The sequence below is a fragment of the Panthera onca genome, chromosome A2 (assembly GCF_046562875.1).
Source record: "Panthera onca isolate mPanOnc1 chromosome A2, mPanOnc1 haplotype 2, whole genome shotgun sequence".
Lineage (NCBI taxonomy): Eukaryota > Metazoa > Chordata > Mammalia > Carnivora > Felidae > Panthera > Panthera onca.
This window is the reverse complement of record NC_138340.1, coordinates 7,257,716-7,276,728: the sequence shown is the minus strand read 5'-3', so window position 1 is coordinate 7,276,728 and position 19,013 is coordinate 7,257,716. Positions and strand designations below refer to the sequence as shown.

The window sequence follows — 19,013 nt, the reverse complement described above, 5'->3', positions numbered from 1 at the left end:
GTTACATTGACCATATTCCAAATATGGGTACGCTATATCTCTTGTCTTCATTATTTTATTTATAACTCAAAGACTGTATCTCTTAATCCCCTTCACCCATTTCCTCCATTCCCTCCCATTCCCCTCCACTAAGTCTTGAATAGATGTGACACTCAGTCCTGCACAAAGGCCATCCAATGAAAACCACAGCAAACGTGATTAGGGGAGCAACTTTATAACCATGCCTGAAGAGAAGAATGCCTGGTATCAGTGCGATCTCACAAAAACAGATATGCATATTTGACACAGAAAAAGGAAAGATTTACAGGAACTGTCATAACAATGAAAGCAAGGCATCAACGACTAGACTTCAGCGTCGTGTCCAACGTAAATGACAATGAGGAAATCAAGGCCTAGAGACGGGATGGACTGAATGCGGTAGACAGACTATGTGATGGACTCTCGGGCTTAACGATAAGGGACGTGCAAGGAGGCCGGCAGGAAACCATTTACTGCACAGGCTGTGGGGTGAACCCATTGGCGCCCTGCGGGGAACTGGCCTCGCCCCCCGCCCACCCCCGCCCCGCCCCCGACCCCGCCCGTAGCCGCGCCCCCATACCTGGTTCCTGCCCCAGCCCTGTCCTCCGGGCAGGATCCAGGCCTCAGGCCCAGCGCGAAGCCCACGCTCGAGGGAAGCCCAGTTCCGCCGTCTGAGGTGGAAGTCCCGCCCCTCGATTCCCGGCAGGAAGCGGAAGTGGCGTCACGCGCTCGCCGGGGTCTCCGGCAGCTTCATGGCGCGGAGTTGAGCCCGTTTGGCTGGTAGCGGTCGGACGTGGGCCGGTCGTGGTGGGGAAGGCGTGAAGGGAGGCAGGAGGTGGGAATCCAAGGCCGGTTGTAGTCGGGGTCGCCGATGGGCCTGCTTAACGGACGGGCGGCGCGGCTCGCATCCGCCTAGACCGCCCGACAGGCCGCCGAGGCCGGCGGTTCTGGCGCGGAGCCGCTGTGGTCCTGCTGGGAGGGCGCGTGCGCGGGGTGTTCGTGGCCACTGTGCTCGCCTGTCCTGCAGCGTGCAAGCGGCCTTTGTGACTTTTGTCCCAAAGGAAAAGAGTTTCTGCTGCTGGGAGTGGCCCAGACTCCGCCCCGTTACTCGCAGCCTCAGGGACCCGGCCGGTGAGCGTTCTGGAAAGTTGGGTCAGCGGGGCCTGTGTTTCCTTTCGGTGGGGAAGGGAAGAGGCTGTTTTATCTGAGAATGTGGCTTTGTCTGCGCTCGTCTTTTCTTCGGGACACACTGTCTTAGGCAGGTGATATGCTTTCTCGGCTGTGTGTAGTGTGCATGTTTCAGTACCTAGTTATACACACGTGCTCCACTGGTCTTTGTACTAAAGAGAAACCGTTTTCACGTCGCTTTTCCTGAGACCCTCCTGAGCCTGTCCATTCCCACCAAGTTGCGAGCCAGGGAGTCCGGGAGAAAAGAATGGAGGCGTGAATACTCCCATTTTCAGAATAACTGGATTTCCCATTAACAGGGCATTTGGACTGTTTTCCATTTAGTGGAAGGACATTTTTCTTTCATAAAATCTTAAACCTGAAGGAAATGTAAGCAACTACTGCTATGAATGTGCGTTCAGGTAGGTTCACCCATTTTTGCATTTTGCGTGGTTGCTCCCTCTAGATAAATGTATTTTTCAGTGGACTGTTTGAGAGTAAATAGGAAATAAATTGTAGATGATGCTTGACCTTCAAATACTTAGTAACGCATCTCCTAAATATAAGGACATTGTGCTACTAAAACCATAATACATTGATTTCACCCAAGAAAATGAAAAATGTTATCTAATATCTGCCCTGTAAAAACTAAAGTTTTTCACATTGTTTCAAAATACGTTTTTGGATGTTTCTGGATCTAGGATGCAATCAAGGTTTATATGACAAGTTTTTATGTCTCTAAGTCTCTTTAAAGCTAGAGCAGAGGGGTGCCTGGGTGGCTCAGTGGGTTAAGCCTCAGATTCTTGATTTCAGCTCAGCTCATGAAATCCAGCCCTCTGTTGGGGTGACAACATAGAGCCTGTTTGGGATTCTCTCTCCCTCTCTGTCCGCCCCTCCCCGGCTGGCGCGTGTGTTCTCTCTTGAAATAAATAAATAAACTTTAAAAAAAAAAAAAAGCTAGATCAGAGCCATTTTTTCTTCATAATACTGACTTGGAAGAGTCACATGTTCTTTGAAAACTTGTACTTAATGCTATTTGTGATTTTATTTCCATGGTGTGTTTAAATGTTTTCTTTATTTCTTGGAATTTTAGAAAGTGGTAATTGGGTTCAGTATAGAGTTAGTAGACTTTTTGTCTGAAAGGACAGAAGTAGTACATAGCAGGGGTGCAAGAGCAGCTGGCTCTGGGGTTCTAAAATCCCAGGTTCTAAAACAGACCGGGTTCTGTTACTGGCTGCTTACAAAATCAGAGAAGGGGGTATTGTTGAAACACCACAGGAATGTACGTCAGTAAGGCCAATGCCACGAAAATCAGCTACCTAAAGACTAAATTGTAATGTTACCCTGTAATAATTTGTATATTAAGCAAAACAGGAAGGACATAGGAAAAGTGAAAGGCATGTGTGTGTGTGTGTGTAGTACATAGTATATATAAATAAACACATGCACATAAGTAAATACAACAAGCATAGACAAAACATGTCAACCCAGTATATTTTAGGTTTAGTTTAGGTTTCTGGAATTGGCCTTGAGGCGATTGTCCATCGTTCACTTCTTCAAGGCTAATCCCCTCCTTCCGGGCCTTGGGTGCGTTGGGTGTTGGCATTAGTCTTTGCAGTTCCCCCAGCAGTGTTTGTATTATTTCTGGATGAGTATGTCCAGTGGTGGGGTATTCCAGGATCCTCCTTTTAGATTTTCCTGCCATAATGGTTCTTACGCTACGGGTCAGAGATAAGGGAATTCTGCCAGGTGCCAAGAATGTCTGTATTGCAATTACACATTTAGACGCTGGGGAAAGAAAACCACAGAGTGGTAGCTTGCTGCAGCTGGGTTTAATCTGAGTTCATTGGAGTTAAGACTTTTTAAAAAGTTATCGACCACCAGCCTCCACTTTGACTTGGTGGTGCGCCACAGTGATATATTGGATCCTTAGTACTTAGTGTCCTCTTAGAGATGGTGTGGAATAGTATTTTCTTTTCCCCCGTGTATAGTCATTCTCATGAATGCTTATATAAAGGATCTGTATGAAGATTTATAGTATGGATTGTGGTGATGGTGCAAAATCCTTTGCTGAAGGGGTTCTAAGTTTAATTTGTCTATGTCTGGAAGTTGGGTAGTGGGCTGTGATTTTCCACTGGGGTGAGTCAAGTCAGAGTTTTGGTTATTAGAGACTTATTCTTACAGACATCAAGTAAAATTCTAGTACACAGGTTGGCATACTGTGGACCCTGGGTCAAATCTGGCCCTCCAGCTATTTTTGTACATAGAGCTTTATACAAACTTAAATGTATTCATTGGTTCTTTGAAACCACAATGACAGAGTTAAATATAGCACAGGGACTATTTGGCCTGCTTTGCCTAAAAGGTACTGTATGGATCTTTAGAGGAAGTTTGTTGACCTTGCTATAATAGGCTGCCTGTCTGTTTCGTTGCAAGGGACTAATTAGTTTCCGATTAGTTAGCCACCACTAAAGATCTCTGCAGAACAAAGCATTCTGATTTCCTGTTTCATTCTCACTGGTCTTGACAGTTCATGTGCCCACTTTGTCTTTGGTAGTTAAGTGTTGCCTACTTGACTTCTGCTACTCTGGGTCCTCCTCATTCCTACTGAAATCAGGGAGTCCATCTCAGTGATGGTATATCACCTACAATCATACCTGACCTATAGAGGAGAATAACCACTTAGGCTTCAAGGGTGAAGGTGCTCCACTTACCTGTTTCTCAATAAAGTTGTGGAAAGAGTGTTCTGTTCCCTCAAGATGGGATGGGGAATGGGGGCTGAGTATCACGCATGATAAATCCGTTGCAACATTCCTATCTCCCTAGGATTTGCTCCTTCACATTTTGTTGTGGAGTTCTGCTGGTATGTGAACTCTTTCTGCTGGTATGTGGGTCACCAATGAGTCTGTGGTGCCATCTAAGCTGTTAGAGCTTTCCCCAGATCCATGAGCTAGAATGTATTAAACCCAGACTGTCTAAAAAGCGCACCCATGTCAATGAATTTGGCCCAGTTTATTTGTTGTATTTCAGCCTTCTAGGTTTGGCATGCTTACAGCTGTTTCTCCCGTAGGGTGCCCAGATTTCTTCTCCATATTACTGGAGTTGGAACTATTTTGTTGTGCAAGCTATTTTATCTTGCACTGTGTTGTATTCCTGTTACTGTGGATAGTGAACCGAACTACTTATGTCACCAGGGGCATAGCACGTAGTTTGGGTGGGTCTTGAGGAGGAGCATTTGCTTCCAAGACTTCTACCCCAAGTGAGATTTTTCCTCAGTATTTTTAAGCAGAGGAGGGCTCATTTCAGAAACGAAAGGGCAGGATAATTCCCTAATATGGGAGAGTCAGTGTCTTACGGATTCAAGATTGTGAGCTTCCTGTTGGTCCGACTAGATGTCCCCATTCCAGTTTTCAAGTACTCGTTCCTCTCTCATCAGTGCCCTAATTTTGACACGAACAACTAGTTGAGACAGCCATTCTAATTGTGGTGGTATTTTTACCTGTGCAATTAAATTTCCTGTTTGATTTTCAACAGTGTGAGTCCCGTGGCCACAAGAAAGGTGCTTTTTAAGAGCTGTCTTGAAGCTTTCTGGTTCTCAGACCTTGAATTGAGCTTGTCGTAGTAAATCTGAGCATGTCATTTCGTGTGCAAGTCCAGCCATAAGAATCCTTGTACTCATCACTAGTGAGGTAGCAGCCAAACATAGCATTTACTTGGACTCCCAAGCAAGTGCTTTTGTTTGCCTATCTTCACAATGAGCTACAGGTGATAGCTTGATTTTTCATAACGCAGCTGAATGTCTTTCCCATTGTCAGGGAGCTTAGCTCCTGGCTCCAGAACAAAGACTTGATGAAATCACACACTTGATGAATCTCCACATCTCATCTCTACCAGTGTACCTCCTGCAGTCACTGTCCGTCTCAATTTTGTATAAGTCTGGGTGTATGATCAGGAGACAAAAATCTCTCCTTGATTTCTAGATCTACATGGGAAGAGTTTACAAAGATGTAAAGAGCACTCTATCCTAGAACTGAACAGAATAATAAAGTAAGATTTGTAGGGGTGCCTTCTCCCCAAGACTGGGTCACATCTTATTTGTGAAGGTATCATTGCAGTCCATTGCTTGTGAATAAGTTGGCTGGGTTTCCTGGGGCAGAGGTGGTCAGCAGGCATTGGGCAAGCATTTGGAATGCAGACAAGCCAGGTATCCACAGGAAATAAGTGTTCAATTTGCAGACATTCCTGGCTGGTGGGTAAGTGCTCAGAAGACTGAGATCCCCATACACTTGTATTTCTAGAATAATTAACTGCATTTCCCAACACTTGGGATATATACTTTGTTAGAGACTGTTCTTTAAGTGTAATCTAGATGGAGACACATTAAGTGATGTAAAGTAGCTTAGTGGTCTTGGTCAACAATCACTGGGTGCCCTCAATGAGCCAGGCCCCGTGACATGTACTGGAAAATAATGTTCTTCAAGCAGATGTAATGCTACCCTTAATATACAAAGAGCTCTCCAAAAGAAAGGGGATCCTCCTGTCAGACAGCTTTTTGGGGAGATGAATATATTCTGTATTTTCCTTGTACTGCTCATTACACGAGTAAACATAAGTGTCAGAGCTCATCCTCAGAATACTTAAGATCGACGCATTTCATTGCATAGCACTTATATCTCAGTTAAAAAGAAAAACCAAAAGGAAAAATGTACAGGTGTGGCATGAAAGTAAACACATTTGGGTCTGTTCAGCCCAAAGGACTTCAGTTTGAGACCCCTGGCAGTAAGTGCAATCTGTACGAAGCATTTGAGATGCAGTATTTGTGGCAGCATGTAATTTCAGGGTTCTGGTCTTTTCATGGATAGAATGAAGTATCTTGGGTTGTGAGGGTTATTTTGGTTTATGGTAATGAAACTGGAACTTCCAGTGTTTGTCATCACTTGGATAGCATTCTGTAGATCAGCATTTGGGCTGCTGTTCTGTGTTTAATTTATTAAGAAATTATTAAGTTTTAACGTAGGAGTTATCCTTTGAACTGTATCAGATTAAAAGATAAAGTGAGTAGGAAGCCTTGTTAAGAAAGGAATAAAGGGGCACCTGCGTGGCTCAGTCAGTTAAGCGTCCGACTTCGGCTCAGGTCGTGATCTCACAGTCTGTGAGTTCGAGCCCCGTGTCGGGCTCTGTGCTGACAGCTCAGTGCCTGGAGTCTGCTTCGGATTCTGTGTCTCCCTCTCTCTCTGCCCCTCCGCTGCTCATGCTCTGTCTCTGTCTCAAAAATAAGTAAAAACATTTTTAAAAAGTTAAAAAAAAAAAAAGGAATAAAAATGACATAAAAACTTGGTGAAAAACAGAAGTGATAATAGGAAAAGGAGGTTCTCCAGGAAGACTTCTAAATAGACCAGTGTGAAGCTGTCTGATTTGGCATTGCTCCTTTGCCGGAGTGAGAGGAAGTCCATAAACCTTAATGAACTGAGCCTCAATTAGGACCCACTGAGGCTGTTGAATACTTGTAATGTCTTCTGAGTTTTATAAAACCTTTCCACCATTATTTTTCTTATCTTTTTGGGTTATTTAGAATAGCTTATGGTTACTTGCCTTGTTTGTCCTTACCTTGCCCAAAAGAAATCCAAAATATTCGTGTATACATTTGTGTTTGTATATAGGATACTCGATTTTCTCACCTGTTTGAATTTTTGCAACCATGATTGGATGAATCCATTTATAATTGAGTATCTTGTCTCTTTGGAATGTTGGGCCATTAAGCCCTGGGACATTTGCTGTATATGTCACTGTTTTCTACTTAGTGCCTAGCACAAGACCACAATTTCTTAATTATTTGTGGAAAGAATGAAGGAATAAGCCCATTATGATAATTTAAAAGGAGGTTCAGGGTTCCAAGCCACTCTAAGCTCCATCAAATGAAGCCCGAGGGTGTTAACCAAATAGAACACTTCATTTTTATCCTCTGTGTACTATCCAGCAGTATTCTAGGCCAGTGCTGTCCAATGGAAATACAAATGTGTAGGTCATGTATATGAACAAAGCTTTCCTATACCTGTAATAAAAAAAAAAAAAAAAAGGAGATACACTTTATCCCATCTATTCAAAATATTTCGGCATGTAACCCATATAAAAATTGATTTTAAATTATTTTCGTCCTACCAAGTAGTCAGAATTCATTGGACATAAAATTTTTGTGACATATACTTGATATGTGTTTGAATCGTGTAATAAATACAGTTGAGAAAGTAGATGTAAGTTTACCCAACCATATTTAAGTTCTCTAATAAGTGAATCTGCAAATGAGTTTTACATTTAAAGTATAAAAATAAATAAAACTTAAAATCCTGTTTTACTAACTGCCTATCAAGTACTCAATAGCATATGTAGCTGTTGGCTACCAAAATGGACAATGCAAGTCTAAAATGATGTCTGATTATTATTTGGGAATAAGAACCTCAGGAGATCAAACATTAGAGACAAGCCTATCTACATTAAATTCTGGATCTCTTTTTTACTAATTGGAAGGTGTTGGACAAATGATTAATGTTCTGTATCTCTAACTTTATCAGCTATTAAGTAGGGCTAATGATACCTATTGTAGAGAATTGTTATGATAATTAAGTGAGCTGATATACATAGAGCTCCTAGTGAGAAAATGTGTCACATATCCTCAGGAAATTGTAATCGATGTTACTGACTTTCATTCCATAGATTATACCATTTTTAGTGAATCTCACATATATCATCTGCAGAGAGAGAGCTAATGTATGGTGTTTGATTGATGGATTAGTAATGCTTGCTGATTAATGATTGATGTGGAAAGGACTCCAGTTAACCCTGTGTCAAGAGTAATGAAAATTGCCATATTTACTTAGATTCTTAAGTTGCACTGAAGTGATCTTGGCATCAGATTTCGCATCAGGCAGATTTCACCATCAGTGTCCCAGGATGGCAGCCATTGATTTGACCCATGGTAAGTCATTGTTGATTCTCATTTTCAGAGGATTCTTAAATGTAACCCGTATACAATATAGGGTCCAGGGATCTGGGCCTAAGCAGTTAGGCTGCTGGTTCATTAGAACTAAAATTTGCCAGAGAATGCTGTTCTCTAAGTCAGCTTCCTGGTGTGTGTGCTTTGGGAGTTGGTGCTGCATAATCCCATTGATGAGTTCTATTATCTTGGGCAAATAAAGAATCAGATTTCCCAGGGATTGGGTTTCCATACCTGTAAAATAAGACTGTGGCCCCTTTCTACATGGGCAGTGTGTCTGGCACATTCTTTTTGTGGCTTCAGGTGTGGCTGGGCTACTCTGGTATTTTATGGTAATAGTGTGTATTTGCATGAGATTTCTTGAATGTGTAGGGATATACGGGAATCTCAGAATAGGATGGAATGACTTTCAGGTGGGTGATTCTGGGAGATATGCTTGTGTTGCATTCTAAGAATCTAAGTGTTATTTTTTCCCTGAGATCTTTCTAGAGATCATTTTCCCCTTCATGAGGAAAACACAGAGGCGGAAAGGATGGTGGCTGTCTGGCTGAAAAATTATCATCAGGTAAGAAATAATCACATCAATCAACAGAATGCCATATTTACATCTACCAGGTGGACACATTCCTTCTAGGCACATCTATGTCCTGAGCTTCCTAAAGCAAATAAAGCCCCATGCAAGGACTGAGTCCTGAATTGAAGCTTCCCTGGAAGTGGAAATTCATTGAAAAGGGATTACAGTGAAAAATAGTCTCAGTATTTCAGTAATCAATCCTGAAGCTCAAGGATTTCAAGTGCAGGCTTCCGCCTTGCTGTGTGCTCTGACATGGTAAGATTTAAGTGTCCTTTTCTTAAAGAATTCAGTCATTTTATGCTGTTTATCGAGAATCTGTAGCGTGCTCAGAAGTCTATTGCAATAGAGGGAAATAAAAAGAGAGCTCCTACTCTGGTTATGCTGAGATAAACTCATGTTTAAAATGTGACATTAAAACCATATGAGTGGAGGGGCGCCTGGGTGGCTCTGTCGGTTAAGCGGCCGACTTCGGCTCAGGTCATGATCTCGCAGTCCGTGGGTTCGAGCCCCGCGTCGGGCTCTGTGCTGACAGCTCAGAGCCTGGAGCCTGTTTCAGATTCTGTGTCTCCCTCTCTCTGACCCTCCCCCATTCATGCTCTGTCTCTCTCTGTCTCAAAAATAAATAAACATTAAAAAAAAATTTAAAACAAAACAAAACAAAAAAAAAAACCATATGAGTGGAGAGGAGCAGTGAGTGAGTCTAGATCGAGAGAAGAGTACCTAGGACCACAGAACCATGAGATGATAATGAGAAATCTCATAACCCTGCATCGGTATTGAGTCTCCCATCCTGAAAAAACGTGTTCCTTTGGGGTTTTTTGGTGAACGTTGGTGGGGATGTTTCTTAGGCCAACCCTGGTGTGATGGTTTAGATTGCAGTGACCTTTGACGACGTGGCATTGGACTTCACCCAGGAGGAGTGGATATTACTAGACCTGTCTCAGAGAAACCTATACAGAAACGTGATGCTAGAGAACTACCAGAACCTGGTCACAGTAGGTAAGTAAGGCTGCCACCATTCCTGATATGGATCATGTACTTAATGTGTTTCCAGGCTTGGTGATGCCTAATCTGAAACAGAATTGGAAATAGGAGATGCATAGTCCCTGCACTAATGGGCTGTAATCTGCAGTGGGTATTCTGGAAATGTGGCCGTAGGGCCCACAGTAACACCATCGCTCTGCTAAGAATTTGTATTCTCAGACTCCATTTTTGACATTCTGAATTATAAAGCTGGGGTTGTTGCCCCATCTTCTGTGTTCAGTAAGCTATCCTGACGATTGTGATGCGCTCCAACGTTTGAGACCACTGCTCTAGTGATTTCCCCATCAGAAAAGGAAGATCTCCTTTCCTTATCTCCTTTATTTCCTTTGGTTTTTTTTTTTTTTTTTTTATGTTTATTTATTTATTTTGAGAGAGAGAGTAGGGGGAGGGAAGAGAGAAAGGTAGGGAAAGAGTTAGGGGGGTGGGGGGGCAGGGAGAGAATCCTAGGCTTTGACAGTGCAGACCCTGATGCAGGGCTCGAACTCACAAAGCACGAGACTGTGATTTGACCTGAGGCAAAGTCGGATGCTTAATCGACTGAGCCACCCCAGGTGCCCCTTCTTTATTTCCTATTTGAATAAATGTCTTATGCTTTTTAAATATATATGTACGTTTGTTTTGGCTTTCAGGGGTCAGAGATAATGATTTTTTGTCACAGAAAGGGAGCATTTGCCTTTTTGGTCCTTTGGAATAATTTTACTGCTTTCATTAGAAATAAGAGTTTTACGGGCATCCGGGTGACTCAGTTGGTTAAATGTCCAACTCTTGATTTTGGCTCAGGTTGTGAACTCATGGTTCATGAGTTCAAGCCCCACGTCCAGCTCTGCGCTGATGGTGCAGAACCTGCTTGGGATTCATTCTCTCTCTCCCTCTCCCTCTGCGCCCCTCCCCTGCTTGTGCTCTCTCTGTCTCTCAAAGTAAATAACAAACCATTAAAAAAAAAAAAAGAAATATAGTTTTGGATTCATCAGAAGCTTTGTGATCTCTTGCGTGAGTCTCTCCTATTAACGTACCTTTTCCTGTGGACAGAATATCAACTGTCGAAACCTAAGCTGATCGCTTGGTTGGAACAACAAGAGCTAAGGGCAGTGGAGCAGGGTATTTTGCAAGGTGAGTGTGGTGACAGACATCACTGGTGAATGAGAAGCATGTCACTGGTCAATCTGAGGTATGACATCTTTGCAACTTTAATGTGTAACATTTTTAAGATACATTTTGTCTCAGAGGGCTGAAGCCATTTGTCTTTGATGTTTTGGGATACCTTCAACTTCCGTCAGTCTTCTATTGAAAATTTCTGTGATGTCACAAATGACCTGGTTCTTCTACAGGTTTATCTTTGGCGTGTCCTTGTTGTCCACATGTTTTTCATGTGTCTACTTGATAATATTATGTTACCTGGATAATATTTTGATAGTTTCACATCATATTTGGTTTTCAGAAAGTTATTTTTTAGTAAGCCACTAAAGTGTGTTCCCACACACTTTTCGTTGTATTTTTCCCATGAACAAACTGATGCAATCTTTTTTCTTTCTTATTTCACTAATTTTAATATGAAAATAAAACTGAGTCTTCTCTTAAGATTGTTTAGCCTATGGTTTATTTCTACAGATGTTTGAATCTGTGTCTTTGTTTTGCTTCAGAATGGGAGACAGGACTTCAGACTAAAGGGTCAGAATCTCACCAGGATTTTTTTGGAGGAAAAACAGCCAGTGAAATACAAAAAGTAAGACTGATTTGAGATATTTCTTTTCTTTTCTTTTTTTTTTTTTTTTTAAGTTTATTTATTTTAAGGGAGAGAAAGCGAGCGAGCGGGGGAGGGACAGAGAGAAGGGGAGAGAAAGGGAATCCCAGGCAGGCTCCACACTGTCAGCCTGACTCAGGGCTTGAACCCACAAACCATGAGATCATGACCTGAGCTGAAATCTGATGCTTAACTGACTGAGCCACCCTGACACCCCTTTTTATGATATTTCTTCAATTCCGCATTCAAAAAAGATTGGTAGTTCTGTTATAAAAACTCAGTGCAATTTGGAGATATTTGAGACAAATGGCATTGACCAAAGACAAAGCAGTCAGAGATACTCTGAATATGATGATTTAGGGTTTATAATCTAAATCTGTTTTGAAAATTGTTGCTTCCTCGATACCACCCACAAGTACACGTTCCCCAAGAGTCATTGAGTCTTTAAACATCTCCATGAAATTTTACTAGAAGGGTGCCTGGGTGGCTCGGTCGGTTATTAAGCGTCCAGCTTCAGCTCAGCTCATGATCTCATGGTTCATGGGTTTGAGCCCTGCGTTGGGCTCTGTGCTGACAGCTCAGAGCGTGGAGGCTGCTTCAGATTCTGTGTCTCCCTCTCTCTGTGCCCCTCCCCTGATTGCACTCTGTCTCTCAAAAATAATAAACATTAAAAAAAAAGTTAGGGGCGCCTGGGTGGCTCAGTCAGTTGAGCGTCCAACTTCAGCTCAGGTCATGATCTTCCGGTTCGTGGGTTCGAGCCCCAAGTTGGGTTCTGTGCCGACAGCTCAGAGCTTGGAGCTTGCTTCAGGTTCTGTGTCTCCCTCTCTCTGTGCCCCTCCCCTGCTCACACTCGCGTGCGCGCTCTCAAAAAAAAAAAAATAAACAAACAAAAATAAATAAATAAATAAATAAATAAATAAATAAATAAATTTTTACTGGAATGGTCACGAGAGTAGAATAGATGGCATCAGTTTTTGGCAGAGGAATTCCCTGGTTTAACCTGAAAGAAATCAACAGGAACTGTATTTATGTAATAAAAGTGGTTAAGAGTCCTTATCATGTTTTTAGCATTATAAGGTTGAAACTTATCATCAGTCTGAAAACGCTGTCATCATCTTTCATCCCTTCATCAACAGGAGAGGACCCACCATGGAGTAGAACTCTCTGACTGTGAGCAAAGTGGGAAAGACTTGAGGAAGCACTTCAACCTTAAGACACACGTAAGAACTCAAAATAGAGAGAACGCTTTTGAGTGTAACCCGTATCACAATGGCTTCCTTACTCCGCAAAAGAAAAACTCTACTAGAGAGAAGCTTTCTGAGTTGAATCGGTGTGGTAAAATCTTGCACCTGACTCCACCTATCATGTATGAGAGAACCAGCCTGGCAGGGAAGTCTTTGGAATGCAGTGACTGTGGGAAAACATTCATTAATCATTCCCATTTTCAGGCGCACATGAGGATTCACACTGGAGGAGATTTCGATGAATGGAAGCCGTTTATAAGAGCTTCAGTCTTCTCAGCAGGCCATACTGAGCATGTGCAGACACACGCTCAAGAACCCCATGAATGTAAACAATGTGGGAAATCTTATGCAGATTCCAAGTGCCTTAATAATCATGTCATTCGACTTCACACTGGAATAAAACCCTTTGAATGTAGTGAATGTAGGAAAGCCTTCGCTACATCCTCCTGTCTTTATGTGCATTTGAGACTTCACACCGGAGAGAAACCCTATCGATGTAAAGAATGTGGGAAACACTTCCAGTGGCCCTCGCTCCTTCGTAAACACGTTCGAACTCACAGTGGTGAGAAGCCCTATAAATGTAAGGAATGTGGAAAAGCTGTCAGTCGTTCGTCAGTTCTTAATGAACATTTGAGAATTCACACTGGAGAGAAGCCGTATAAATGTAAGGAATGTGGGAAACGTTTTGCTTGGCTCTCGGTCCTTCGTAAACATGTTCAAACTCACAGTGGTGAGAAGCCCTATAAATGTAAGGAATGCGGGAAAGCCCTCAGTAGTTCCTCAATTCTTAACGAACATTTGAGAATTCACACTGGAGAGAAGCCGTATAAATGTCAGCAATGTGGGAAAGCCTTCACTAATTCCTCACGACTTAGTGTACATTTGAGAACTCACACTGGAGAGAAACCCTATCAATGTAAGGAATGTGGGAAAGCTTTCGTGTGGCCCTCGGTCCTTAAAAAACATTTACGAACTCACGGTGGAGAGAAGCCCTATGAATGTGGTGAATGTGAGAAAGCCCTTGGTAGTTCCTCGTATCTTCATGAACACTTGAGACCTCACACTGGAGACAGACCCTTTCAATGTGGTGAATGTGGGGAAGCCTTTAGGACTTTCTCCTATTTTCATAGCCATTTGAGAAATCACTCTAGAGAGTAACCCTGTGAATGTAAGCACTGTGGGCAAGCTTTCACTGCTGCTTTCATCTGGATTCAACACTTAAGAATCCACACTCGAGAGAAGCCCTGTTGATGTAAGGAATGTGGGAAAGACCTCACTTGGTCCTCCAGGCTTCACAAGCGTATACAGACTCACAGTAGAGGGAAGCCCTGTGAGTGTACGGGATGTGAGAAAGCCTACACCACTTGCACAACTGCAAATACACATTTGAAGTCCCACTGGAGAGAAGCCTTTTGAGTGTACACACAGAGGGGAGGCGTTCACCGTTTGCTCAAGTCGAACTCCATGCGTAAAAACTGATACCGCAGAGCAACGCCTTAGACATAAAGGAGTGCGAGAAAGCCTTCACGTCATGGTCACAACGTAACACCTAAAAAATGCACCATAGATTATGTACAGAATAATTGTGACCAAATTTGTTACCCAGTTGATTTCAAAAACATGACCACCACACGGGGGGAAAACTGTATGAATATGAGGAATGTGGAAAAGTCTCCAGGTGTCCCACTGAATACATGAAAAAACTCACTAATTAGATGCCCCGTGAAGTTAAGCAGTGTGGGAAGGCAACCAGTCTCCTACAGAGCACGCTGGAGGAACACAGTGAAGTGGTTAAATGTAACAGACGTGGAACTCAGCTTATAGGATGGGTTTATATATCTGTTCTGAACATGTGCCACTCTGCCCTGACCATTTTGGGGAAGGGTCTGGCTTCCTGCCCCTGAGAGTTTTGCTAGTCTAGTTTCTACACCTTGGTCGCAGCCTGGTCCCAAGTGAGACTACCACCGTTAGACTTAATGCTGTTCAAGCCACCCGGGTTGTCTGGTTGCGTGGACCTTTGTCTAATACTGTGAAGACGATGAACATTTGAAGTAGTTAGTTCACTGCTCAGAGAGTCCACTGATGGTGCCTCATGGAGGTGAAGGTGTGGGGATGGTATATGTCTCTAAATTTCCTGAAAATGCTCTTGGTTCTGTCTCACACCTGATCTTTCTGGGTCAGAAAAGACTTTAGAAATGGTGAGGGTTATACACCCAGATTTCATAGCTCTGCAAAGAGAGCTACACACCCAGTACTGGGTTAGAAAATACTTTCAATCTCAGTGTGTGGAGAGGTGGGGAACAGAGCTCCTAGATCACCACAACCTGGAAGAAGCCAATTATGTTGTTTGCCTGTGTTTAGAAATAGCTGCAGCTGGCACGTGACTTGCTGGCTAGTTTCTCATCCTTTCATCTGTGGGAGAAAGAGAACCTTGTGAATATGGCAAGTCCTGATAATCTGAAGTACTTGCTGCCACCACTGGCAGTTCTTCAAATTGGCCTTTGGATAGAGACACAGAATCCACCAGAACCTTGTTTCCGTACTGAGTTGACACATTCACACACTCGTGACCCTTGAGCAGCCTTTAGTTTTGTTGTGGGTGGCCTTGGAGGCCACAGCAGCTTCATGTCATTTTCGTTTGGGTTTAAACCAGTGGAGTACACGCCGAGTCAAATGTAGTGATGATCCTGATCAGAAGTGACCTGGGCACATTTGTCTTAGGTTTATGTTTGGAGGAGGTTGGGATATGAAGTGATTCTCTCGGGTGTAGGTGGGGGTGTAGGCTTCACTGCTTCGTGTGGGTTGCAGTATAGAATATGCTGGCCTTCGGTGGCATCATTGGATGATTGCAAAACCTACCTGTCCTCATTCCAACGATCTGATACCCTCATCAGTAACATCTGTGTTTGTCAATAACCATGCTTGCCGACTTTTTGTCTCATTAGGATCCTCTTTTCGTAGTCTGATTGTCTCTTCCTTAATAAGAATGTCTTCTAGATGGGGAAATATAAAGCACTTTCCACCTGGCGGGTCTCACTGCTGTGACCTCCTTTTCCTATGGGAGAAGCCTGGCAGTGTAGTTCAGTTCTGCTGGAACCATTCTTCCCAGAGAAGCTTGATTGCCTCAGTGATCTACACTGTGGTACCCCCCCATGCTGGACCCCTTCATCTACAGCCTGAGGAAAAGGATGTGATGGGGGCCCTGGGAAGTCTTCACCTAAGAGAGATGGGCCCTGATGGGCCACTGGTCTCAGAACCGAGAGGATATTGTGGGCCCCAAATGCAAATGTTGTGGATTTAAATCTTGTGGTTATTTTTCTCTTGTAATAGAAACTTCATTTCCTCTGTTCCCAGAGCACCCATGACGTGCTTGTATTTTGTCTTTGTATTTGTTTCTCAACAACCTCTTTAGTAGTTCCTTTGTTACCTTTCTTCCCTAATTACAGTTCCAAAATTCTTTGGTCAGATTTCCTGTAGCCATTCCTGACATGGCCAACATTAGATGTGAAACACTTCCATCAAGTGCTGGCCTGCTTTCCTCAACTGCCCTCTCAAATGTTGATACTCTTCAAGTGCATTTATTTGGGTGCATTATTCACATGAAGAAGGGGCATGAAAAGGCTACTACAGTTGTAATTAAAGTCCTTGCCATGTCAAAACTGTTCATCCCGTTTTACATGTATAATTTCATGCAATTATGATGTTTCTTACAGAGATCTTCTCATTTACCCCATTTCCCACAAATAGCTTGTGATTGCAGTGGATTCTACCATAGAAACAGGGATGTGATTTTCAACTTCCAGTGTAGGAATGTGATTTGAGTGGTAGTTTGCTTAGGAGTTTCTATGTAGTATGTTGCATAGGAGAAGTCTGAGATACTGCCTCATTCTTTGCCTTGTGTCGTCCTCCTATCAAGTGTTAGCTTTTACACTGATGGCAATAAGAGGAAGAAAATTGTGGGGAGGATACAACATCAGTTTAATCTTGGAAAGGGTGAGTTGAGGAGCCTACAGAACACCTCACTGGTAACAGTATATCAGAGGTCAGTTTTACTCGTGTGTCCATTGGTCTGTACTGATGCAGGTATAAATCAAGGACATACTTCTCCAGTTTGAGAGCCTGCTTCTCTCCTCTCCTGCAACACGCATACTCACCACCATATGCAGCAATGACTGAAAAGTGACCAAATACATTTTGGATACTACTGGCTTAGCCATCTTTTGCTTTGATTTAGTTATGTGGTAAGTTAACTTAAGATTTCCTTAAGATTAATGCACTGAAATTCCTGGGACGCAAGATGGCAGAATATGAGGTCCCCACTTGGATCCCCCCACAGCAACAATAATCAGTCAGCCTTCCATGAACAAAAGTGCTTTGTGGAAGTTTTGGAATCCAGGTAGGAGACTACAAAACCCGAGTAGAGTCCACACACTAGGAGGGTCATTTTGAGAAGGGACACCTATGCCCAGATGGCCGGCTCACTGGCTGTGGTTCCAGCTACACATGTGGAAACAGCCATGTCGTCATGTGGACTTCGCTACAGCCCCATTTGGCCTTGTCACCAGCACCATCACTCAGGCCCTGGAAGGAAACACATCCAGCCATGCCTCTCAGGTAACAGGCCTGCTGACCTCACTCTGAGATGCAGACTTTGAGCAAGCCAGCCGGTGACCCACCTGAAGCCTCTCTTAAAAAAAAATTTTTTTGATGCTTATTTATTTTTGAGAGAGAGAGAGAGAGAGAGACAGAGCATGAGCTGGGGAGGAGCAGAGAGAGAGGGAGACACAGAATCCAAAGCAGGCTCCAGGCTCCAAGCTGTCAGCACAGAGCCCGATGCGGGGCTCGAACTCACAAACCGTGAGATCATGACCGGAGCCGAAGCCAGAAGCTCAACCAACTGAGCCACCCAGGCGCCCCCCACCTGAAGCCTCTCTTAGCTGTGGTCTTCCCCACAGAGGAATCCAGAAGGACATGTGTCCATCTGTGAGCCTGGAGGCAGGCCTACTAACCTTGGTCTGACTGCAGATATTAAAGTAGCCTACAACCCAGCTCCCGGCACCAGGCCACGACATAGGAAGAGTCCTGCCCATCCTAGGACCCTGGGGGAGACTTGCCCATCAGTACCCCCTGAGACAGGCCTGCAGAACTTGGTCATGGCTGTGGGCCCTAAGTAGCCTTGTGAATTGGCTCCAGGCCCTCTCAGCTGTGGTCTGGGGCCATTTGTGCCTGCCTAGTTGCACAACTAGAAATGTTACCACCATCTTTGGACCCTGAAGAGAGTGCTTGTCTTGGTGTTGGCCAAGGTCTTGGAGGGATGTCCTTTGACCAGGGTCCAAAAAAGGATGATGGCCCTGACAACGGGACAGTATAGCACAGACACCAAAGCAGACCTAGTAGCAGCCATGTGACTGGTGTCAACCCCACTTGACTATGATTCTGGAGGTAGAACCCATCAGTCCAGTGACCCATACAAGACAGTTTTTACCTATGAAAACAGTCTATACACTCTTAAAGAGATGTTTGCTCTTTCAGTTATGGAGACACAAATGGCAAGCCCCGTTGCCTGCAGATAGAGCCAACAGACCATTAAGTAGCCTACACTGAGCTGAGAGATGAAGGACTTTCTGTAACTATGTGACCCTAGAACGACTGCAAGAGTGATTGATTACTCAAATGTGCAGATCTAACACAAAGAGGCAATGATCCCAAGAATTAGGTAAACATGTTACCACCAATGCAATTAACCCCAAGCTGAACACCTACAGCGGTAAATGCAACAATGCAGGGCTCAAACTCACAAACCATGAGATCATGACCTGAGCCAAAGTCGGGTGTTGAACTGACTGAGCCATCCAGGCACCCTCATATATAATTTTTTTTAATTTTTTTTAAGTTTATTTTTTAATTTATTTTGAGAGTGTGGAAAGGGCAGAGAGAGATGGAGAGAGAGAATCCTGAGCAGGCTCTGCACCATCAGCACAGAGTCTGATGTGGGGCTTGAACTCACGAACTGTGAGATCATGACCTGAGCCGAAACCGAGTCAGACACTTAACCGACTGAGCCACCCAGGCTCCCCCCTCATATATAATTTTTAAAAACACTTTTTTGGGGGCACCTGGGTGGCTCAGTCGGTTAAGTGTCCAACTCTTGGTTTCAGCTCAAGTCAGGATCTCATGGTTCCTTGAGTTTGAGACCCGCCTCCAGCTCTGTGCTGACAATGCAGAGCCTGCTTG

The 19,013-nt window shown here is 43.6% G+C and overlaps 1 protein-coding gene and 1 long non-coding RNA gene across 2 annotated transcripts; one reads left to right on the top strand and one right to left on the bottom strand.

The window, feature by feature from the left end:
- Positions 1-39: 39 nt before the first annotated feature.
- LOC144615749 (uncharacterized) lies at positions 40-787 on the bottom strand. The gene is made up of 2 exons (XR_013554328.2): positions 599-787; positions 40-224 (listed from the first exon to the last, which is right to left on the bottom strand). It is a non-coding gene; the product is annotated as an uncharacterized LOC144615749 (long non-coding RNA).
- Positions 788-16,944, top strand: LOC132678155 (uncharacterized). Its single transcript, XM_060630145.3, has 8 exons — positions 788-1,607; positions 5,166-5,232; positions 8,061-8,158; positions 8,656-8,741; positions 9,623-9,749; positions 10,824-10,904; positions 11,435-11,517; positions 12,672-16,944. The coding sequence occupies exons 1-8, from the start codon at positions 1,592-1,594 to the stop codon at positions 13,935-13,937; spliced, it is 1,824 nt and encodes a 607-aa protein (XP_060486128.3). The 5' UTR covers positions 788-1,591; the 3' UTR covers positions 13,938-16,944.
- Positions 16,945-19,013: the final 2,069 nt, after the last annotated feature.